We start from the raw sequence: 24,978 nt of genomic DNA, 5'->3' as shown, positions 1-24,978 counted from the left end.
TTGCACCTAATTATTTTTTGAAGAAAAGGTAAGTGAATTGATAGATTTATTAGAAATTATTATGTATTTTTAAAATTAGTCATAATATAATAAAGAGATGAGATAATATTTAAAGAAATAAAATAAAAAAGCAGAATTTTATATAGAAGAAAGTTTAAGTAATTTTATAATAGAATAGTATATATATCGATAGAATTATTAGAAATTATTATGTATTTTTAAAATTATGATAATTTATTTTTTCCAATAGGTATGTAAAGCTTTTTTTAATACTAGCGCAATTTTATAATTTTAATCGAACTTATTTGTAAACGTTGCTAAGTTCTCTCTATAAATAGGAACTTAAGATTAGGGTTTGGGATGCACTGCATTCTACATATCGTTATATTGCCCTAGCCGCCAGGTTCGTCTTTCCTCTCATCGCTTTTTCATGAGCAACCTACCTCACACCCTCTATTACTTTCAAGTTGCAGCATAATTGCTTTAGAGACTTAGCAAAAAAACCTCCATGCTTCTGCTTACCCAGTTGCTCCATCCTAGAACTCTACCTGATCGGATTGCAAGCATGCTATGTGGCTCTCGAAATCTGCCGCACGGCCCCGGGCCACAGGCATTGTGCTCAACACGAACTTCCCTTTGTTGACTATTTTGATCTCCTTTTTTCTCCAAAGATCAGCGTGCTCATATTGTAGCATCTCTTAGTCAACTGCTCGAGTTTGGCCTGCTGATAATTATCATATTTCCATTATTTTAGCGTTTGGATCTACGTGTTATTGGCGTTGTTTCGAACGATAGGGGATTGCTGTGATGACTGCGAAATTCAAGCTCAACAGACCGGATTACATGTCTCTCATAGAGGGATCTGTATGTCGACTATCCCGCTGAACTGAGCTTTCTCCTTCTTTCGACTAGCAAATTTACATTTTCTCAATTAGAGTTTGTTTATCTTGCCATTGCTGCTTCTACGTTTCTTCTAATCTTTTCGAAGTTTGATTTATGGGAAGGCTAATATTATGATAAAAAAGCTCCCTCTTCTGGAATGTTGTTGAGGACTCTTGCTGGCAGAATCGAACCAATTATTTAAATGGCCATCACTGAGTAAGCCTTCGTCACAATTCTCCACAATTCTCCATCGCTTGTTTTCCGAAAACCTTATTTCCGTCGTTTTTAGCTGTTTTGAAGGTCAGATTTAAGTTAGGTCTATCAATTTACATTTCATCAATCGGATGGTGATGAACTAATTTCAGCATAATCCAACACTTGAACTGAGGACCTTCATGTCCAAGTGCTGAATCCCTTCTAATGCTTCTGAATCCGATTTCATCGGTACACCTTATCTTATTTTCTACTTTTTCTTTGTAGAAAAACGTTTTAACGTTGTTTTTTGTGGTTATGATGCTATCATCTTTGGCCATCTTTCATTTGATGAAAGCTTAGAATTAATCTTAGTACACCTTCCTACACATCTCAACTAGAGTTGTGGATGAGAATTCTTTTTAATTCTGATGATAGTGTGGCCATTCTGTTTTGTCCAATTTCCTTGATAAATTCTTGTGGGTCCTTTTTCTTTATGTAAATTTAATGAATCCCTGTGAGGAGGCAAAGACCTCAGATAGGAAGTGCCGTATGACACTGTATGCAGCCATGTCATCTTCTTTCCAACTCTTCTTCACTTCATCTTCTTCAACCACCTCTTCATAAATCTAATTTATTTTAGGTAGAATTGGTGCAGTTGATTCAGTACAGCGAAGGAGTTGTTTTTGGTATAGAGTGACTGGCTGCGTGCTTGATTTTAAACGGGTCACTGAGGGTTTCCAAGTTATTTTCTATCCTGTTGTAGTGCCATTTTCTACTAAATTATACATCATCCTTATTTTGAACTGCCCAATGCCACGTTATCTGTAGCTTAGTGCATTGACTGGTAATGCTATGATTGGGCACATACTGAACTGTTTTATTGTGTTTCACATTTTTATAGGAATCTTTGGATTTCATTATTGATGATCCATGGAGCCGTTTTTGTGATTACATTCAGAGGTTTGCTGTGCATATTGAATATAATGTGCACTAGTTCTCCTCGGATGGAAAAAATTATTAGGTTTGTCTATAATAAAGCGCATTTAAAGCACAGTCAAAGCGCAATTATTGTAATAATTGTGTTTTGACTATACTTTGATTGCGCTTTTATTGTAGACAATCTGGATGATTCTCTCTGTTTCAGTGTCTTACCTAATAATTTCTCCCTCATATGGGGTGGTTCTGATATCCATTTTAAAATAGGGGTAAAAAGGTTTTATCAAGTGTCCTTTTTTTGTTCTCTTGGTAGGAGAAACTATTCTGTGCTTAGTTTGGACAGGAAGAATCGTTCTGGTTGTTCTGTATTTTGGAAATATTTAGCGAAATATGTAACAAATAATTATAAAATATTCTGCAAATACTCACTAATACCTACAACTGTGTATTTTGTGAGTATTTACTGCATATTTGGAAATATACAATAAATACTCACAAAATATGTAGTAAATCGGGACGGTTTTTCATGTCAGGATTATGCACAGAATAATTTCTCTTGATAGGACATCCCTTGGTAAAAGTGGTAGATGACTAACATTATTGGACCTCACAGTTGAGCAAATGCCCTTAGGTTTTTTATTTTTGCATTTGATGTTCCATTATTGAATTAGGAGGAAAGCCTGTTTTTTTTCTCTTTCTGTTTCTGCTCCATTTTAAATTTATTCCTAAGCGTACAACAACAACATCACTGGAGTCTGGAGCATTTCCAACCTTTTCATGAATATAATTGTTTCTCATTCGTATTGCTTAATTTAAATTTACCTGAGCTCGTTTGAAAGGGGATTGCTGTGATGATTCAAAAATTTCAAGCTCAACAGACCGTATTACAAGTCTCTCTTTGAGAGATCTGTATGTCGACTACTCAACAGAATTGAGCTTTCTCCTTTTGAATTTCTTTCGTATTTTTAGATTAGGGTTTGTTTTTCATCGCTGCTTTAACGCTTCTTCGAATCAGTTATTTTAAATTTCATTTGTGCGAAGGCCACTATGATGATAAAGAAGCTCCCTCTTCTGAGATGTTATTGAGGACTCTTGCTGGCAGAATCGAACCAATTATTATTATCGCCATCACTGAGTGGGCCTTCTACATCACCAATTATTTTTATTTTAAAAGACGTTTTGTGTCCTAAGTACTCTCAGCATAATCTAACACTTGAACGAGGAATTTCTCGCCAATACATTGAATCTGAATTTGATTTCGTTGGTTTATCTTACTCATTTATTTTTTTCCCTCTTTAAGGGGAGAAATTATTTTGTGCCGATACCGGATGGCAAGAATCGTTCTAATTTGTTGCGTTTTAATTGTCATTTTGTTGAGCTTTTGTAAATACTCAGCAAAAGTTTCAAATATACTTTTGTTGAGTTACAAATATCTTCCTAATTGACTATTTGTTTCTTTTTTACAAATGTTTGGCAACAAAAGTGCATTCATGATTGCATGTTTGCTATTTTTTTTAATATTTAATAAAAAAACAGCAACTCCTAACGGTTTTTTTTTTCTGTCCGGTCTCCTTACAGAATAATTTCTACTCTTAAGGGAAGCTTTTTTTTTTTTATGCTATTATGCATGGCCATCTTTCATATGATGAAAGCATAGAATTAATCTTAGGACACCTTCCTACACAGCTCAACTAGATGAGTTGTGGATGAGAAATTTCTTTTTAAATCTGATGATAGTGTGGCCATGCTGTTTAGTCCCTTTGTTTCATATCTTTTGTAGGCACGGTTCATTGCTGTTTACAAACATAACAATTTAATGTGAATTTGGCTTTAGACCAAACGGAGTAATTTGCTTTTGTGCTTGATCGATTTTTAACGGATCACTGGCGAATTCCGAGTTGTTTTTACATTATTTTTTTGCATTATTTCTATACATGTTCTATTACCCGAATTTTCGACTGCCCATTGCCACAAGACACATGTAGCTTCATGCATTGACTGGCAATAGTATGCTTAGGCTTAAATTAGAGTGCCATGTTTTGGTGTTTAGGAATCTATGGATTTGTTTGTTAATAATTCACGGAGGCGATTTTTGTAATTACTTGGGAAGGTGTAACACGTTCATATTGGTTTTGGCAGAAGCGAAATTTTTGTAAGGTACAATTGTATTATAGATTTCTTTCATGAAAAGTTTGAGTATATTCTTTACAAATTTTCATGGTAGTAAATATGGTAATGAAAAGCTTCTCACTGCAATAGTATTTGGCACCAAATATAGGTGTTGCAGAAATTGCCTCAAGGAAGTAGCATTATATTTTAGGCTATTTACTGTTTTTTCAAGTAATTTTGTATTACCACACAGCTCATCTTGGCCTATTGGTTGAGAGCTTATGCTTCAACTAAGAGATCCTGGGTTCTAGTCTTTGTGTATACGTGGTGTGTGTGAGTTTGCTTTAATTGGCCTAAATGTCCCAAAAAAAAAAAACTGTATTACCGAAAAAATCTTAACTAGAACATTATTTTGATTTTGGAGCAGCTTATGTACTGTTCTTCTATTCTATACTTTCTGCTTTGTTTTTGTTTTTTTTTTTATAGTTTGATGAAATGCAAAAAAAATTGAAAGTTAAAAGACTTCACTTAAAGATACTTTGTAGTACGTGTTGCAAGATATACCCAATAGATATGCCTTTGATTGTTTGTCATTTTCCATTAAATTTTGCACAATATGAAAAACAATTATCATAAAACATTGCCGTGGAGCACTTGTTAAGGTCTTATTTGCAATTTTTTTATATTGTTTTTAAAAATATTTTTCTTAAACTATAAATTTTTATGAAGCTGTTTTAGAAAGGAGCAAGAAATCTCAAACAAAGCCTAAGATGCATCTTTGAATTTCTACGAGCTCCTTGTGGAGACTATCATATCAAAAGTCAAAAGAGGAGAATATTTAAGAATTGTCTCGTTCAATTAAAATGGTATTCTATTTAAATAAATGAATAAATACTAACTATATTTTATTATTTTAAAATTTATCTAAATACATGATATAAATTAATAATAATTTATTTAAAATTTACAAATATATATTTATTATATTTATTTTAACAGCAAATTTATATTATTATTATTATTATTATATCATTATTTTATTTATTATGTTATTTGATTTGACTAAACTTTTGAATCTTGAATTTCTCATTTTTTTAAATTTAAAATATGATATGACTTTCACAACCTTGTAATTTAATAAAACTCGACTTCCATCAGTCAATACCGTGCATTATGAAGTTTAGGGATTGCATCTCTTTGAACAGATTTGAATTAACTCAAAACTCCTGATGCTTCTCTAGTTTTAAGTATATTTTAGTTAGGAAGGCTTGACTTCATTCGCTACACCTCACAAGGTTTCTAGTTTTTACTTGGTATGCGTAGTCCAAGATAGAATCATCTTTGTAAGAGCCTAATTAATGAACTAGTTTCTATGATCACAACATGAATATCCTTTAAGAACTCCTTGGTTTTAGCCTTTAGTTGATTAAAGATAATTTTGCTAAATAACATAACTATGGGGCATTAAAGAACTCAATTTACACAAACAACTAGTGAAAATTTTACCTCTGAGGACATGACAGCAACAAACAATACAGCTTCACCATCATCTTCTTCTGTACACAGATCCTTATTATGTCTCAACCAGTAATTTATATGCCTCCTTTTCAAGGCAACCCGTTCTTCTCAACACATCCATCAACAATTTTACGCTCTCCTCACTATCCTCTTCCCTGCAAAGTGCAAAAGTCTCAGCCACCGCAGCTTGCTTTGGCTTCCATTTCCCCAGACCTTTATAAGCTGCCGCACCTTCCATACACCACAAAACCTCTGACACCATTTTTTCCTTAAGATAACCTTCTGCCAATATTTCCCACGATAAGGGCTTTGGCACCCCTCCTTTCTCCACAAATCTGTCAAGAATTCTCTTAGCATTACCAACACCTCCTTTCCTCACATAACTTCTCATAACAACGTTGCAAATCCTGGGGTCCAATCTGGAAGTACTAGACAACCATTCTTCATAGATTTTCTCAGTTCCTTCAATATCTCCCAGCTTAACCAACGAAGATAGCATTGATTGGTATCCAGAATTCAAAATACCACCACCAAAAGCTGACTTGTAGCGTTTCCAAACGCGATAGACTTCATCCCTTTTGGCTATGGAGCTGTAAAGCCCAAGGAGATAGTTAAATGATGCTCTGTCCCTACCTGTCATTCTAAGCTCAACTTCCTTCAAGCAATTTTCCGCCTTGTCGAATTCGCCGAGCCTGATGTACATGGTAGCGAGTGTGGTGTAAGTGGTCCAGTTCGCGTTGACACGAGCATCGACAATCATCTCTTGAACCACTCTCTCCATCTCCTCGACATCTCCCATAGTAGCACAGTTAGTAATCAAGATGTTGTAGGAGTACAAGTCGAAGGACACATTTTTCGCCTTCATTTCATTAATTATAGCATATACTTTGCGATGCTCTGCGATATTCATATAAAGAGTCATCATCACATTGAAAGGAAGTGCATCGTCTGTATATCCTTTGCCTTTCATTGTCTCCAGAGTTGCCTCAGCTTTGTCTCTCATCTTTGCTTTGCCATAGGCATTTAGAAGAGCCCCATATGTACGCCTGTCTTTGAAAATACAAGGAAGAATGGAGAAGTATCCTTCAGCATGTGAAATGCCACGCACTTTTGCAATGAGATCCAATTGGATTGCATTGTCGCTAGAGTTAAGTATAAAACGGTCTCCATGGGATGCCATCCAATCATAAACCTGAAGCACCACATCAAAAAAACAGTATAGAAAATGATTTGTTTCAATCTTGTCAGCAAAACAACAAGCAACACAGGATAATGATTTCCCTGAAACATTGTGTTACGGTCCCTAGTGGACCGGTCCACGTCTGTAGGCGGAGGCAAACAGGGGGGGTCGGGCAGAACAGGGAGGGGCCCACTCACTAATTAATCAATTCTTTGGAGGGAAAAATTCAAATTAGGGGTTGTTTAGGGATTAATTTTTTATCCTTTTGCTTCAATTAGTCTTTTTGGTTAGGGTTTGTTTTTCATCTTGAATTTGAAATCTGAATTTGGGATCTTCTTTGGGTGCTTGTGCTCTAGTATCTTGGCTAGAGATTTCGAGAGTTGTTTCTTCGTCTCGAATTGAAGAAACATGTATCGCGTGTGCTGTTTTTCTCTTTCTACTGGTGGAATCCAAGTGTTTTCTCTCTGATTTCATCAATTTTATCAAGTTTTTCGCTGCTTTGTTGCTGTTTTCCTGCTGTAAACAGCAGTTTTTCTGCTTGTGGATGTTTATTTCCTATCACATTGCAGGCTGTCCAAGTTACATATGAAAGAAAAGAAAAATGAAAATACAGGAAAATCATGAACCTGAGTAACAAGAAAATGCAGGAAAATTATGAACCAGAGTAACAAGAACAAGTTTAACACACCCAGATTTTTATGCTTAGATATGTTAGAAGAATAGCATATACAAATAATTTGTATGGACCAAATTTTTACAAGCTGGGTGGAAACTATATAGCTCCTTATCTAGATTCTTATTCGGCATATAACAAATTTGTTGATCCTTGTTCATGACTTCTTATTCCCATGGGAACAAGATTGCAGTGGTTTTTTATCCTTCTTTTTTATATGACAAGATCAGGTCAATAATAGATTTGTGATTCATTCTTACTCTAACAGGACTGTGACTCCTTGCAATTTCTTTGGACTGCGTTAATTACTATGGATTTTCCTTATTTGTGTTGTGCCTAATATGTATTGCCTAGTGCAATATTCTATAAATAAGAGCATTCTAGAGCAAGTAATAACAACTTTAGCCTAAATAAATTTCAGTTATATAGATGCTAAGTTTTCTTCATCCTTCCAAAACTTTAGCCATTGATTAGATATAAAGACTTGAAGTATCCCGCTAGAGTCTATTGCTTTGTTCAAATAAGAGGCTTGACTTTTATTTTTTTTTTTCTTCCAAATTTCTTGCTCAGATGAAACCCTTGCTAGACATTGTCGGAATTCAAAGAGAGGAGGAAGTCATGAAGGAATCCTACTTGGATGAGAAAAAATGGGATGGGTGGCATGCCGACAACAAATAAATGAGAAAGTCGTGATGGAAGACCATGCTGATGTAACTAGCATACTAGCGAGAAAGTTCCGATAGAGGATTCAGAAACAAAGATGCTGAGGACATGTGAGGGGCGATGAGACCGACAAGGGACTGAGGGATTGAAGAGAAAGTTAAGATGGATGATTCACTCCACCAATGACATGTGAAAAAGGAAAGAGAGACTAGCAACGTGTGAAGGGTGACGGGACAAATGATGGGATGTTATTTTTGCTCTTTCTAAAGTTTGAATGTTATGAATGTAAATAGTAAAGTTTAGGTGTTAAATATATAAATGAAATAGTTTAGAATGTTATTTATGTAAATCCCCCATATAAATAAGTAGGCACAAGGTGTATTGCACAGGAGGGCACAAGGCAAGACATATACTGCAATTGACACAAATAGCTAATGAGTATTAAGTTTTAAATGCTACCACAAGCTATAGACCAAAACTCGTAAACTCTATACTAGGAACCAGGGAGCATACCACTTGAACTAGAGTCCTTTGGTCGACACTAATCTAATTTACCTATCTAACTTATGCATTTTTTTTTCTACTCTTTGTTGAATATGTCTAGAACACTTGTTTATTTTTATTTATCTTTTATTTAAAAGATGTTACTCTGACCGCACCTCTAATGTAATCAATCAACAAATTATCCTTTTTAGTTTTGTTGGACATTCATCTTAATATTATATTTTTGTAACACTCAACTTGATTATCAATGATTTCTTACTATCCAACACTCAGATCAATACAACATATTGGGTTTAATTGTACTTTATTAGCATAACCTAAGTAGCTATGGATATCCTCTAATCACATGATACTCTTGATGGAATTTCTCATTTTTACCTAAGTGGTTATGGATATCCTCATATATAACATTATTCATTTGAATGATAAATCAAAGATATTTAAACATATCATAAATATCAATTGAGCTTCTAATAATATTGACAGCTAATTGATATTATTAAACCCACTAAAATTACATGTCATGCACTCAATTTTTGTTTTGATGATCTCAAGCCCTTAATCTTTTAATCAATTTTTTTTCTATTTTATAACTTTCTACTTATAGTAGAGGATGTCATTCATTAGAACAATTTCATCAACTAAAAACATTTGTCATCATTTAAAACATCTCGATAATAAATGCAAATGGGCTTCCTAGCATTAAACTAAAATGATTCTATATTTTATAACTTCCTAGCATTTAAAACATCTCTATTTTATAACTTTTTCATTAATTGCCTTCAACATATAGTCATTTACATAATGGGTTTCCTAGCATCAAACCAAAATGATTCTCTAATGTCAATGTAATTTTTCAATGCCCATATTTCATTATTCTCTCCCATAATATCATATATGACTCATAAGTTTAATTATTCTATAACTATCATAATACCGAACATCTCCTTTATTCCTAAATCTTGAGATTAAAATTCTCATTCTCCTATTATTTTGCATCCTCTCAATCTTCAAAACTATATTAAAAAGATTAGTCAACCAAAACGACTACAATATCTCTTTATACCTCTTCAAATCTCAATAAATATTTCATCAAGATCTTAAACATTACCTTTATGCATGTAGAGTTTACTCCATTTCACTTTTTCAAATCAATATATAATATAACTTATTATTGTGTTTAAAATATTTTTTCTTAAAATTCTAGATAAGTTTACATTTCAATGTTTATTTATCTATTCATATTTAACTAAGATCTAAGTATTGTTGCTTCTAACTCCTCTAACACGATCAAAATATCTAGTCATTTGATCTCTTGCCCTAACAATTTAATAATTCTCTTCTCTTCATCTGGTAACAAAATCATCAAAAATTGCAATTTCTGTCTTTCTTACCATCCCCTGTACAAGACTACTTGAAATTATTTATGTTTGACCCAAAAATCCTAATTTTTTCCTCAATTATTAGCATAGAAATACCTTCAAACTCCAAAAAAACTAATAAATCTGAACATAAAAAGAAAAAGAAATTCAAACAAATAATTCGGGTAAGAGAACGATAGCATCAATGAACATGCCTCAAGGGCTCGCTTGAATCTACCAAACCTCCTCAGCTCCTTGACGACGCGGCACAGATCCCACTTCGAGAGCTTCCGCTCGGCACCCTCCCATTGCTCAAGCACAGTAGCGGAATCGACATTTGGGTTCTCCGTGATCGAGATTCTTCGGTACAGCGAGCTCCACTTCAATGGTGGCCTCTGCTCGTAGTCCACTGTTCCATAACTGTGGACTTGCGAGATCGAGCATCGGATCGCGACGAGTTCACTGCTACGCCGCCTCCCCGCAATCAGATGCGGAGCGCCGAGACGCAACCCTAGAGGAATCCCAGAGCACGAAGAAGAACCACGGGCTGAAAGGCAGATGAGGTGCGGCGGCGAAGGGGTGGGCGAGATGGCCGCGTGAAGGCGCATTGTGGAGAGGCTCAATTCGCGGCGGGAGCAGGGCGACGGCGGCGGACTGTGAGATAGCTTATGCGGACTACGTTAATTGCCGATCGAGATGGATTTTGTGTGAGGCCCGCCGACTGGTCTAGTGAGCAATACTGTTAAAGTGCTTGTTAGCTTGTTGGATAAATCTTATAGAGCAAACTAATAATATTCTACAAAGCTTAGCCATGAGTTTTTAATTAAAAGAGTTAATAAATAAGCATGTGTTTTAATTAGCATAAATTAACAGCTTAATTATGTTCTTGATCAAAACAACCTAAAAGAGAAAAGAAAAATGCTCCTACTAATTACATATTAATAAATTTATAATCTAGTTTAAAATGGGAAAACTATCGAGTTTTAAATGGGTTTGCTCATAAATTTTAAATGATATTTATTATGATGAATGAACTGATCAATACATTAATCAATTTATTCATTTATCAATCTAGGATTTATAAAATATTTACTTTTTTAATTAGTTAATTAAAAGGTTTTAAATAAGCTCAAATTGAGTAGAGTCACGAGTAATTTAAGGAGGTTATTAATACAACTGTAGCTTTGCTAACAGTGTTTATATTTTGTCTTATAAGAATGAAAAAGTGTGCATTACACCGAGAAACATTCAATGAGTTATGAAATCATTTTTTTAGTCAATTAAGATAAACTCAAACGCATATAACATACGCAAACTTCGAACTAATGACCTCTTCATTGATAATCAAATCTCTCAATCTTTTGACAAACTACGATCCCTACACTTCCTCCACCCCACTATGGTCCTTCTGATCTAATTTGCCCGTCGATCACAGTCCCTTCAACCTCCATCTCCTGACTATGGTCCCTTTGATATCTGTCGTCGGTCGACAATGGTCCCTCTAACCTTTATCACCTGTCGACTATATTTCTTTTGACAACAGTCTCCTGTTGACTATGGTCACTCCAATCTCTATCGTCTGTCGACTACAGTCCCTCCAACCTCAATCACCCGACTATGATCCATCTAACTTCTGTCACCTTACTACGATCCCTTTGACCTATGTCGTCTGCCAACTACGATCCCACTGACCTCCATCACCTGTTGACTGTAGTCCCTTTGGCCTCTCTCTCAGAACTACGTGTAATAACTTCAATATATGAAATGAATTTTCGTAAAAAATATGAAATTTTAAAGTAGAGCGCTTTGACGCTGATCTAATGAGCACTATGGTGTTAGGACATGAACATTTATGTATATAATTGTCTCACCCTACTGACTCCCTCACTTAGATTACTTGGCCATGAAGAAAATGAAAGGGGAGAAGAAGAAAGAGGAGAGAGAAAGGTTTTTAGATCATATTTGTCAGTCATTCCTGTTACAGATTTTATTCTATTCATTGTAAGTGAGTAATCTCTTACTCATGTTTTTAATGGTTTTGATTTATATGGATTTTATCTCTTAAATTTGCCAAAAATTTATTCTCCTGATCTTGTAAGCTTTCACCATTTAACGATATGTTATATATTTGATCATTCTCAACGATTTGATATGATTTAATTGCATTTTAAATGAAGTACTGAATGATATGAGATCATGATATGATAACTCCACATGATACTATATTGATCCACGTGATTTACTTATTAGGAGTCGTAACGAGCTGGAGATTGATTGGGAGTTATAAGGAGTCGGGGCAACTAATTCATGTGATTCAAGGTGAATTATAAGGAGTACATTGATTGAAAGTTATAAGGGGCGATTGATTGGGAGTTATAAGTACAAGAGCAAGATACTCTTAAAATACACTCATTGAATATCTGAATACTGATATCGACACTACAACGAATATTATATTGATATTGTGACTAATAGTAATACTGTTTATTATCAGTGACACTATTTATCATTATTAATTATGGTATTGATATTGTTACTGCATTAGTATTGTTGACTATTATTGATAATACGATTAATGATGTAATTGATTGAGATGTGATGAACTATAAAAGGATAAATTGATACATATACTTAGTATAGACATTGATGCATATATTTCTTTATATGATTTATAGTATATTTTTCTATTTTATTTTTTATTGATTTCAGTTGTAAGATTTTAGTTACTTGCTAGGCTATGTGCTCATTATGTGGTTTTATATATTTTTAGGAAAGGATAAGTATCATATGATAAAAGGCTTTGGAAAAGATAAAAATGTAATCATGTTTCTTTCCACTGTTCATTAATAAGCTCTAGTTAAATGGTTAAAATAAAAGACATATATAATTATTCCAATATAGATTATGGAGTATGACACTATGATCCTACCGGTCAAATGAACAAGCCAATGTTATATTGAGAACAATTCTCATGATATTTAATTCTTCAAACTCTAAACATATAATATGCTCTACATGATGTTTAGCTACACATTGTGTCAACGCCTTCCCTCGATGAAGGGCATCCTTTGTATCAAAAAATAAACAGAAGTGGAATTATTTTAATTGGAAAAGGCCTCTTGATTTTCCCCCTTTTAAATCATTCACGTAAAAATTATAGTGTCTCCTATGGCTCTTGCACTCTTCTTCCTTATTTGTATATGTATTAAATCTTCGCACAAAACTAGGACGTTAAACTCATCATCTCCCTATCATCGTGACGGTTCCGACACACAAGAATGCTGATTAATATTGCTAATTGATATTATATCAACATAAATTATGATAATTGAGAGACTTTTTATTTTAGAAAATCAGAAAATCTTGCATCCTATGAACTTTTCAGATCAAAGTTAAATTATCTCAGATGACATGAGAGGCAATAACTTATTATAAACCAGAAGAAAAATATTTAGAATTTCTCTCAATATCCTCACACATACAAAAACTATTATGAGCTTCATAAATTACTAGCATAATGATCTTTAGGTGAGGATGATATGAGTTTATATAATAAATAATTTATCTCTCAACATTAAATATCAACCTCATTTAAGACTCTTATGTTAATCACTACTGTAGAATTTTATAATAACCTTTGTAAATTTTGTGATAAAATTCATTATTAATTTTTTTTGCCACTATTATAGAATTTTATTGTAGCTATATATCTTCATAACATTTCTTAAGAACAGTTGAACGTTTTCAGGACTGCAGTTTATGCAAATCTGGAAAAATTTCAGTCCTGAAAGCCTATTATATTAAGCAAACAGTATGAGGATAGAAAAAAGTAAACATTTCAGGCGAAAATTGTATTAGGATATCATCAGACAAAAAAATCTAAGGATAAAAATGTATTTTTTTTAAAGAGAAAATGACTAAAATGGTCCCTTAATTTTTTATGAATCATCAAAATAATTCCTAACTATATTAAATAATCATTTTGATCCCTCGACGCTGTAAACAACAACAACAACAACATGCACGTTAATCAGCAAATCATGATCAGAACTTTCATCTGTTGATTGCAGCATGGAGCTTCTATAAGGCGGTGATGTGAAGAGGCTTCTCGGACTGAAGCAAGTTCCCTCATTATCAACAATGTCTTCAGCGTCATAAATAGCTTGTGTTGGTTCTTCTCTTGACTTCCTTGATTTCCTGAAGGGAGGAGAGGTGCTGATGTATCTGTGTACTTGTTTAGGGCTCCTCATGGTAGTAACCTTAGATTCTGAAATTCATTTCATATAGAAAAAAGCACCTAAGCTGTCAGGAAACTGAAGAATAAGAATTTTATTTACTTAGGTTTCGTTTGGGACGGCTTTCTTACTGCTTCTTAAAGCTGCTTTGTAGTACAAAAATTTAAATTTTTATACTAGAAAGCTGCTTTAAGAAGTAGTAAGAAAGCCGTCCCAAACGAAGCTTTATTTGCATATATGTGAAAAGGTTGTAGTAGCTCTAGTGGAAGAAAAGATTAGAGAAAATAGCCTTAGATGTTTTGGTCACATTAAACGGAGGCCTTCCCATGACCCAATTAAGAAAGTTGAGGTATTATATTTGACTTATATTAAAAAAGGTAGAGGTAAACATAAAAAAACTTGGTTAGAAAAAATTAGAAATGATCTTTCTTTATTAGATTTAAACAATAATTTGATTTTTAACAGACACAATGGCGAAAAAAGTTTTATGTAGCCAACCCCACGCAATGGGACAAATGCTTGATGTTTTTGTTGTTATTGTATTTGCATCACAAAGAGTCTGCATACACCAATTTCGTGGCTTATGGACTTAGTTTATTGAGCTTTAGGATACGTTTGGTTGAAAGATTTTCTCATAATTTAGGCTAAATCCTACCAAATAGTTTTTTTTTTTTTTTAAGTCACATAAATCCTACTACCGTCTTAGTGAATCATAGAGAGCAGGAATTAAGATTTTTACACCATTTCTCCTCATTTTTGTTTTTCTTTCTCTTCATTTGAATCCTTGATCTTTTAAATATTTGTCTAACAATTTATCAAAATTTAACTAAATTTAATATAAATCATGCCAAACATTTTAGACACCATGATTTACTAAATTTGGATTTACAAGATTTACTAAATTCTAATCCTACTTGTAGTCAAACAGCCCTTTGATAATATGGAACGTTTTTGCCATGGGAGCCTTTAAATAGCTTATCATTTGGGTTGGCCAATTTGATAACTCTTCTACTTATTTGTATAGTTCAATTCTAACGGCTATTGATTCCAAAATTCTCCATTTAAAGAGAGATCATGACCAAGTTGCTTCAGTTCCTGCCAATATGAAGACTAGGGAGAAGTTGCTATATATAAGCTTCGTTTGGGACATTTTTTTTAATTTCTTAAAGCAGATTTTTAATAGAAAATTATAGTCTTATCCTCCGTTATAATTAAGGCTTCGTTTGGGATGGCTTTCTTGCAGCTTCTTAAAGCAGCTTTCTAGTACAAAAATTTAAATTTTTTTACTAAAAAACTGCTTTAAGAAGCATCAAGAAAACCGTCTCAAATGAAGCCTAAGTCAGATGATTGAAATTATTAACCAAACATGACTGAACAGGGATAATTAAAAGATATTTTAAATTTCAGTCAAATAAGCATCCCATCCATACAATTTATGAAATTTAGTGCAAGCATTGCATGAAAATAGACGGAAGCCTTAATGATTTGGCACTAGTCCATTTCATGGCTCATGAACTGCTTTGCACAGCACTATATTATTCATTTTTGCAAAAACAACTAAATATCTTGCCACTTCAAGTAAAACATGGCTTCACCATTAAAGATTGATTAGAACTTCTAATAACAGGGAAAATAAAGTTAAGAAAAGTGGCAATAGATGATTGCCACTGAAGGCAGGATAGTAGCATATAAGCAGAAAGCACAGCAACATTAGACATGCCAGAACTGGAAGTAAACCAACCTAGTAAATGCTGATTCTCGCTCTCACAACGCCTCTTAGTAGGTGTCACATTGGAATGATCATAAAAATCCTTTCCCCTTTCATCAATTTTTGCACCAGTAACTTGTTTCTGTTTTTTCTCCTATTGTAAAAGAAACATAGGTTGATTAGCATGTATTTGTTCATTTGAGATGTTCATTTGATGTTCTTATTTGCATGAAAATGAGTAAATAGCTGAAGATTTTCTGCAAGAACAATTATGTTCATGGGCAATTTATTCTAAAAAACAAAACATTATAATAGGAATACAAGACCACTAGGGACCAATCTTTTGGTTAGTCATAAAATTCATGTAGTTTGTACTAAATATCTATTTGTTTTGAGCAAATGCATTCCTATAAGATACTCTTTTTTTTCATTTTTGATACCTTTAGCTGCTTGTAGAGTTGCACCCATCTAGATTGGGTTAAATTGAGCAACACAAGCCTCTTCAAAGTACTACATTCTTCAACGCTCATTTGTAAAAAGGTGAGATCAAAAAGCCCCTCTTGCAGAAGTTGTTTGAAATGAGAAAAGGATTCCAAGAATTGGTAACTGGAGAACATGATTTTAAGGCTGCAAATATGTAATGAACATTTCAATATAGTTTGGAGGTATATGAGAGAGTTAATTAGAGAATGAATATAAGTCTAACCTATCAGTAGGTTCAGCAGTATCAATAGAAGGTAGATATTTCATCAAATACTGCTGCTCATCATTTGTCAAATGTTTCATGAAAACCTCGAAGCTAACAACACCCTAATAAGATGGAAATTATATCGAATTGTTAAGACTTTACAAGGACAAACCATCTAAACAAGCTTAGGCTTCATTTCGGACGGGTTTTTTACTACTTCTTGAAGCAGCTTTCTGATACAAAAATTTTAAAATTTTAATTTTTATACTAAAAAGCTGCTTCAAGAAGCAGTAAAAAAGTTGTCCCAAACGAAACCTTAGTTAACAACTTCATGAAGTCAATACAGATATTTAAAAGGCACTAAGCCACAAGATAAACTTTGATCTTACTTCAAGTTTTGCAGACCACAGAAGTGAATCTCTGGATTGCAGCATATTCAAGATATCCGGAGAAAATCTGACCCTGCAAAGATGGATTAGAACTTCAAATCTTAACTATTATCACCTATAACCGAATAAAAAGTAATATCTGTTATTTAATAGATTTCTAGTGTGAGAACTCAGCCAAATCTAGGTGATAAAATAGATTTATATGAATAAAAAGTTAAATAAAATGGAATTCACCTTGTAGCATTTTCTTGTGCCAAATGTGCTGTAGAAATCTTAAGTTTGTTCATGGAAGCGCTAGAGAAATTAGTTCTTTTAGTTTCAATATTTATAGGAAGGGATGAAGGTCTTGAGGCATCACAGACTAACTTATCATATAATGGAAGAGAACTAGCTTCTGATTCCTCCTCTACTGCTTTTGACCATGGATGTCTAAGCAGAACACCTCCATGCCCTATTTCAACTGAACCAATTGGATTTTCATCTTCAAAAAGTAAATCATCATCTGAAGTTCCAGATATGTTTGATGATTGTTGTTCATGCCAAATGGAGTATAGGTCTTTGGTAAGCTTTTCAACAGAAGAATGTTTAGGGCGGATAACACTTCTCTTCTTTGATGGAACTAGTGAGTCCCATGCATTTGATTGTGCTGAGCCTAAAAATGTATATGAAATGTAAGTAAGATGTGCAAAATACTGCAACAATGATGACATAACAGCATAAAAATTCAGGGTCTAATCAATTAAAAAAAATTGTGCATAATAGGTTTTGTTATGCCTTAGAATCATGGATGAAACTCCCAATATTTCGCTAAAAGACAGTATTTGACACATCAAAATCTCATTTATGTTGCAAAAGTAGTGGAGAAGCCAAATTTTTTTTAGTCAGGGCATACACAGATGAATTCAAAATTATCTACAATATTTTTCAATGAAAATTTTAATGGTTAACAAAATTTTGATTTCTGAAGAATCAAGATGAGTGATAACCTACTCCATTTATGTTGACTTAGGTGCACTGTTTAACCCACTCCATATATATAATTCATGTTTAAGTATTTTATATAAGATTACATGAGTTTTTGTGCTAATGGTGGTGATGTGCAAATTAAAATAACGAATGATTCTGTAAAAACTTCACACTGTGAGGCACATTCCTATATTGAATGGGAATTTGATCTCAATTGGGCAACTGGATAAAGAAGGATATCTCTCTTTCGTACTCATACTTGGAAGGAGAGCAATAGTGCTATGGTGATAAGTTGTGGGAGTAAAGATGACATTCTTTACATAAAATCAAATACCTGGATACTGAGAGTAACAATGGATGGAAATGCTAGTGAACCTAAAAGAATAGCATAGGATAAATATTATATCAAGTAGGAGAGAGATACCAAAAGATAAAAGAGCATTGCAAGGTAGATAGAATTTCAAGATCAAAATGAATATGAAAAAAAAGAAAGAAAGATTGTTGTAAATGTATCTGATAGGTTTACCACTAGCGGACTGAAGTACAACAAAACTTTAATAAAGTACATTGATGCTAGACATGTTCCAATAAAGCATACAACAAATATCAAATACCTTTGAATACAATAACAACAACAACATCAAGCCTTTATCCCACTACGTGGGGTCGGCTACATGAATCCTTTTTCTCCATCGTGTCCTACTAAGAGTCAAATTCTCATTTAAATCTAATAAAGAAATGTCATTTCTAATATTATCTAACCAAGTCTTTTTAGATCTGCATCTATCTTTCTTAACATAGGTCAAATCTAATACATCTACTCTCCGAACAGGGTCATCATAGGGCCGTCGTTTTACATGACCAAACCAACTAAGGCGAATCTCTCTAATCTTATCTCTCACTGGAGCTACTCCAACCTTTTTATGGATATGCTCGTTTCGTATCCTGACTCTAAGAGTAAATCCACTCATCTACCTGAGCATCCTCATCTCAGCAACGCTTAACTTAATATTATGCTTCTTTATTAATGGCCAACATTTTGCGCCATAAAGCATTGCAAGTCTCGCCACCATCTTATAAAATTTTCCCTTAAGTTTCAGTGGTACTTTTCTATCACACAACAAACCGGAAGCATTCCTCCACTTCAACCATCGAACTTGAATTCTACTAATAATATCCTCATCTTTTTCACCATCACTTTGAACAATAGATCCACGATATCTAAAATGAATACACTTATTAATAACTTGATCGCTCAAAGTCACAAACCCCCAACTGGATCTTTTACTACTAAAATTACACTCCATGTATTTGATTTTAGATCTACTCAAACGAAAACCTTTAGACTCTAAGGTTGACCTACATAATTCGAGTTTACCTTCAACTCCCTCTCTAATCTTATCAACAAGAAGAATATCATCAGCAAAAAATATACACCAGGGTTCATCCTCTATAATTCGCATAATCTTGTGCATCACCTTTATTCTTAAAAATAGGAATCAACACACTGATTCTCCACACATCTGACATCTTTTAAGTCTTCAAAATAATATTAAAAATTTTAGTAAGCTAAGAAATTTGTTCATCTCCTAAGCATTTTTCAAACCTCTATTGGAATGTCATCAGGTCCAATAGTTTTTCCACACTTCATTTTCTTTAAAGTCTTTTTAACTTTAAATTTACTAATACAATGATAAAAATAAAAATTCTATTTTCATTTAGAATGCTAAGATCATTAAAGTCAAATGTATTATCACAATCTTCATAAAAAAGCTTAAGAAAATATCTCATCCATCTTTGTTGAATATTCTCTTCTAAAAAAACACTTTTGATTTGCATCCTTAATGCACTTCAGCTGAACTATATCCTTATTACTCCAATCTCTTTGTTTGGCTAACTTATACATATATATTTCACCCTCTTTAGAATCTAATCTATTATATAAATCATTAAATACTAAAATTTTTGTATCGCAGATTGTTTTTTTAAACACCTTACGAGCCTCATTATGTCTTTCCCAATTTTTAGATTTTTTACATCTAAATCAATTATTACAACAAAGCTTTTTTTTTTTTTCTTGCACATTTTGATTCCACCACCAACAATTTTTATTAGTAGGAGTTTTTCCTTTTGAAACTCCAAGCACATCCTTTGCAACATTTTTAATATTACTAGCTACTTTTCCCACATAACATTCGCTTCCTCATACACAGACAAAATCTTAAGATCTCGAATCTTATTCTCAAAAATATTTTTGTTAGTGTTCTTTAAATGCCCCCATCTAATATTGGAACAAAATTTCATTATATTTTTCATATTCTGCCACTTCATCTTAAAGTTCAAAATTAATAAGTGATATTGGATACATAAACTTTCACTCATAATAACTTTACAATTTTTACAATCTAAACGATGTATTTTTTTATAAGAAAATTATCAATCTGTATTTTGCTATATCCATTCTTATAAGTGATGAGATGATCATCTATTTTCTTAAATAAGGTATTAGCAATTATAAAATCATAAGTTATAATAAAATTTAATATAGTCTTACTACCTTCATTAGTCGCTACGCAAACACATAGCACATGAATACTTTTAAAATCATCTACTTATCTACTAACATATCCATTTAAATCACCTCCAATAAATTTTTTTCTTCAAGAGGTATCTTTTGAATTAATTTTTCTAAGTTATTTCAAAATTTTAATTTTAAACACATATCCAAACCTCCTTTAGGAGACACTTATAATATTAATAATCTTAACATCAACAATAATCTTCAAAGTTATAATTTTATCTTCAATTCTATTAATTTTTATATTATCCTTTAAACTCTTATTTATAATCACACATACATCATTTGTAGTACGACTTCTATCAGAAATCAAAGCTTAAATCCTAAACTATCAATCTCCTTAGTCTTCTCTCCAAACCATTTGGTTTTCTGAATGCATAAAATATTTATCTTCCTATGAATCATAATATCAATTAATCTCATTAATTTGCCTATAAAAGAACCTACATTCCAAGATCATATCTAAATTTTAGATTCATGGACTAGCTTTTTTGCCCACATCCGTCCATGATGCGGGAAACCTTGCCTATTTAACACTGCACCCAGGCATCCATGAAGCGGTTCTCGCACATTTTTTTATTGTATTCAGGCTATATAATGTGTTGCTTCCAAGGAATGTCCTAACATTAACATAATGTATTAAAAAATTTATGTCATGATTATTTGACAAGTTTTATGTTGATTGTTGAGTACCTAATGCAACCCTCTACGTTTCTCATCCAGAACTTGGGACCTGACAATGAAAATATATCAAATACCTTTGAATATAATATATATATATATATATATATATATATATATATATATCAAGAAAACTAAACATTTTGAACTTTAACGTATGCAATCAATCATTATTTGTGCTTTTCATGCACTTCAAATTTTCAGCATCAAGAACTATGCAAAACGGATACTAACACATTATTTTGTGCTTGAAATATGTAATCAAATGAGTTCATTGGAATCAGGAAGACAAGTGTCATTAGTTTTGGTCTGACCTCTGGATGTTCTCTATAGTTTTTGCAATTCATGTACTCCAAGCATACACATTATCTTTAAAAGGAAAATTAAGAAAGAATTGTTCAACCTTGATTATGTCATCATCAACTATCCAAATGCCAAATGCAAGAAGTAGGATGTAACCTGTCCAATCATTTGCGTCAGTGTTGCCAAAATGTGCACAGCTTTCTGAATATGATATCGCTGGACCAGAGCTAGCATCCTCTTCTAATGTTTCAGATAATGAAATTTCATACTTATTCTCCACCACACCAATCATCTTCTTTCTTTTCTGCAATTTCTCCACTTTAGGCTTGCTATATATAATTTTCACTTTAGCAAATTTGGGCTCTTCCCAATTAATTGGCTCACGGGCATGCAAAGGAGTGTAGTTCACCAAAGTCCCCTTAGTCCTCCATCTTGAACCACAAGCATTACATAAAACTGGCTTTTCTGGTGGCCCATTACGCCAAAGAGGAGTATCTGTTGCATCATTTAAACTTAGAAGCCAGATAAGAAAAATGTGATCGGAACATCAATACTAAATGCTATCTTCACTATGCAGAATAGTATTTCACTATCAAATACTGAAATCTAGAATGAACAAAACTTGCTTCTCAATATTAATATGTCAAGAAGAAAGATAAAAAATTGACAATGAAGAATTCCATGCTTGTTCATCTAACCAAAATTTATCAGATAGTATACGTGATTTGTAAATCAAAAAAGAAAATAAACTTTGGTTTCGTTTGGGACGACTTTTTTACTTCTTTTTGTAACAGCTTTTTAGTGCAAAATATTTTAGTTTAAGAAATTTTTGTACTAAAAAGTTGTTTTAGAAAGCAATTAAAAAACTGTACCAAACGAGGCCTTAGTTTCTCACTCAGATAGTAGAATGAAATAAGCATAAAACATATTGCACTGATGAATCCAGGGAAACAATTACAAAAGATGAAATTTCAATTTACGAGATTGATGAAAGCGAAGGAGCGTTAAAAAATGAACAATTCTGGCACTAATGAATGAAGTTAGCAACCATAACAGCTCCACTGATGAAGACACAAATTGACAGTTGACCTGGCCTAATTCAGGCATTGAGATTATAATAATAACATAACAATGAGTAACAAGCATTGGGAATTCAGAAGCTGAATAATTCACCAGAAATAATGATATGGTAACACTATAGAGCTTTAAGTGTCAAACATGCAACAAAGTAACTCTTACAAAGCCAAAGAATAGCATCACACACAACTCAAACTCTCGTTCATCGAAATATTATCTGATTTGGCCTAATAGCCCTCACGGATTTGCCCCTTAGCACAACTTGTCAGGGTTCACCCCTCCTAGGAATGTTCTATCATGAACAAGCTTAACTTTGGAGTTCCAAATAGAGTTCCAAATGCAATTCTAACCATTACAACAAAAAGCACTTCGATATTTTAAAATTGTGCTTCAACATACTTAAGGAGCCTTACAAACAACACCTAAAGCTCGGCATAAAGGAAGATTCAGTGCTGAAATTGCACAAGAACCTGCTATAAGTGTGTATAGGCCACTAAAAGACATGATTCTTAATAAAGATTATGGTTTGAGGAAAAGTAATCAGAGTAGTAGAAACAATAGTTTTAGTTCAACAGCTAATGTGGTTATCTGTGTTTCAAAACACATTCAGTCAGGTCAAACCTGTATATTGTTAGGTAAGTCATTAAACTTTCCCTAGATTCCCATCAACAACCTTGACAATAAACATTTAAAGAAGAGGTAGATTGCAAACTTCCATAGGGTTTTGAAAGGTTTCAAGAGGCAGTTCAGTGATCACAAATACAAGTTCCAAGGTTCAAACAAGCAAGCTTTTCCATACTCTTACCCTGAACTGAATTCTTCGCCATGAAGCAAAATGAAAACAATAGAAAAAAATTCTCCACAAACCCCTTCCAATCTCTAAATGTATTTATTCAATTCCCAACCCAATTCCACAAACATGCAAAGATTGAAATTAAAACAAGGGAGAAGAAGAAGAATATTCACAAAGTCAAACCAAAATTCATTACACAAATCTCTTGCTATTATAAGAAAGAAGCAATTCCAAACGTTCTAAACTCATTGCACAAATCAACTAACAAGGAGATTAACAACAATAAATAAAACAAAGATCCGTGGGCATGAGAAATTAAAAAAAAAAAAATTTAAGAAGTCGTGAACGATTGCTCACTTGTAACTCCACAATGACGGCAAGGTCCATGCTTTCCCATGCCTCCAAATTTGTCTCTACCACACTTATATTGATTTCAAGAGAATTCAAAAACTAAAAGAATTTAAAGGTACTATTTTTTTATCGAAATTAGGAAAAATTTTGAAGCAGTTTATTGTATATTTTCTACAAAATATTATTAGAGACCTTCAAACAAAAACCATGACGGCCTAAAAACCCGGGAATAAATTATCTGCAAGCAAAACCAGAAGCTCGGGCTGAAGCTCAACCAATCCAGAGAGCGAAAAGGAGATAGGAAAGGAGGGAAGAAAAGAGAAAGATGAAGAGAAAATGGAGAACTTCTAAAAGGGAAAAAAATTAGATATTGAGATGGGTTTTTTAGATGGGAATCAGTACAATCCAATACAGGAAAAAGACCACTGCGGAATCAAATTAATGGTGGAGGAAAAAAGGTAGAGAAGGTGAAGAGGTGAGGACTGAGGAGAGGCTGCCTTCTTTTATTTCTTTAATATTTGGTTTCTGGCTTCCTTCTTGTTCTGGTCCATTTGTAATAAGATACTTCACAAATTTTTGCCTTCCCCCTTTCTTTAAATTTTTTATTTATTTAAAATGAAACTAAAAATTATATCAAAATATTCTTGATAAAAATTACATTAAATCTATTAAATTTGTTTGAAAATTAATAAATTTAATGCTTTTTTATTTTATAACTTTTAAATAAATTCTAACATAATTTTTCTTTATTTAAAATTATAACATAAATTAATTCTTTTTGTGAAAAAATAATATAAGCATAATTACATTCAAAATTTTAAAATTAATTTTAAATTTTCATCCACAAATTAATTGGCATCAAATGTGTAAAAAATTTTAAAAATGAATTTGGCCTGTGTGAATTTGATAAATTATTTTTTATTTAAATATTTTAAGTGGGACCCATAGTGGGGTCATTGGGCAACATTATATTGGTGCTAATTATCCCACCTATTATATTATGTGTGAGCTAATAAAATTTTGATCATATCTATATGACCTATTACATAGGAGGATAGTATACTTTTTATTTTAATTGTTTGTGGTATTAATAATGTATGCTTTTGGTGTGTCACTAGACATTGCTTGAAGGCTGGAGTACTAAAAAACTTAGGGCAAGGGACAACATTACTTTCATTTTTTTTTTAT

At 32.9% G+C, this 24,978-nt stretch overlaps 2 protein-coding genes, 1 long non-coding RNA gene and 8 other non-coding genes across 11 annotated transcripts; 9 read left to right on the top strand and 2 right to left on the bottom strand.

The window, feature by feature from the left end:
- The first annotated feature begins 368 nt into the window (after nt 1-368).
- On the top strand, nt 369-4,548 carry LOC110103610. Its single transcript, XR_002303972.2, has 2 exons — nt 369-1,098; nt 1,172-4,548. It is a non-coding gene; the product is annotated as an uncharacterized LOC110103610 (long non-coding RNA).
- LOC114580306 lies at nt 798-896 on the top strand. The gene has a single exon (XR_003701667.1). It is a non-coding gene; the product is annotated as a small nucleolar RNA Z107/R87 (small nucleolar RNA).
- Nucleotides 1,007-1,102, top strand: LOC114580311. Its single transcript, XR_003701672.1, has one exon. It is a non-coding gene; the product is annotated as a small nucleolar RNA R30/Z108 (small nucleolar RNA).
- LOC114580308 lies at nt 1,224-1,318 on the top strand. Its single transcript, XR_003701669.1, has one exon. It is a non-coding gene; the product is annotated as a small nucleolar RNA snoR31 (small nucleolar RNA).
- Nucleotides 1,415-1,513, top strand: LOC114580305. The gene has a single exon (XR_003701666.1). It is a non-coding gene; the product is annotated as a small nucleolar RNA snoR31/Z110/Z27 (small nucleolar RNA).
- Nucleotides 1,586-1,813, top strand: LOC114580313. The gene has a single exon (XR_003701674.1). It is a non-coding gene; the product is annotated as a small nucleolar RNA Z112 (small nucleolar RNA).
- On the top strand, nt 1,882-2,033 carry LOC114580309. The gene has a single exon (XR_003701670.1). It is a non-coding gene; the product is annotated as a small nucleolar RNA snoR2/U65 (small nucleolar RNA).
- On the top strand, nt 2,855-2,954 carry LOC114580307. The gene has a single exon (XR_003701668.1). It is a non-coding gene; the product is annotated as a small nucleolar RNA Z107/R87 (small nucleolar RNA).
- LOC114580310 lies at nt 3,051-3,152 on the top strand. Its single transcript, XR_003701671.1, has one exon. It is a non-coding gene; the product is annotated as a small nucleolar RNA R30/Z108 (small nucleolar RNA).
- Nucleotides 4,549-5,515: 967 nt separating the features above from the next.
- On the bottom strand, nt 5,516-10,750 carry LOC110103609 (pentatricopeptide repeat-containing protein At1g02150). The gene is made up of 2 exons (XM_020832398.2): nt 10,237-10,750; nt 5,516-6,832 (listed from the first exon to the last, which is right to left on the bottom strand). Exons 1-2 carry the CDS (start codon nt 10,627-10,629, stop codon nt 5,696-5,698), a joined length of 1,530 nt encoding a protein of 509 aa, XP_020688057.1. The 5' UTR covers nt 10,630-10,750; the 3' UTR covers nt 5,516-5,695.
- A 3,248-nt stretch (nt 10,751-13,998) lies between these two features.
- On the bottom strand, nt 13,999-24,328 carry LOC110103607 (GATA transcription factor 26). Its single transcript, XM_020832394.2, has 9 exons — nt 23,983-24,328; nt 23,797-23,860; nt 21,726-22,064; nt 17,276-17,693; nt 17,042-17,114; nt 16,671-16,774; nt 16,405-16,591; nt 15,998-16,118; nt 13,999-14,288 (listed from the first exon to the last, which is right to left on the bottom strand). The coding sequence occupies exons 2-9, from the start codon at nt 23,834-23,836 to the stop codon at nt 13,999-14,001; spliced, it is 1,572 nt and encodes a 523-aa protein (XP_020688053.2). The 5' UTR covers nt 23,837-23,860; nt 23,983-24,328.
- Between the last annotated feature and the right edge of the window lie 650 nt (nt 24,329-24,978).

The sequence above is a fragment of the Dendrobium catenatum genome, unplaced genomic scaffold (assembly GCF_001605985.2).
Source record: "Dendrobium catenatum unplaced genomic scaffold, ASM160598v2 fragScaff_scaffold_932, whole genome shotgun sequence".
NCBI lineage: Eukaryota > Viridiplantae > Streptophyta > Magnoliopsida > Asparagales > Orchidaceae > Dendrobium > Dendrobium catenatum.
The sequence above is the reverse complement of the archived record's forward strand: the minus strand, read 5'-3'. Positions and strand labels throughout refer to the sequence as shown.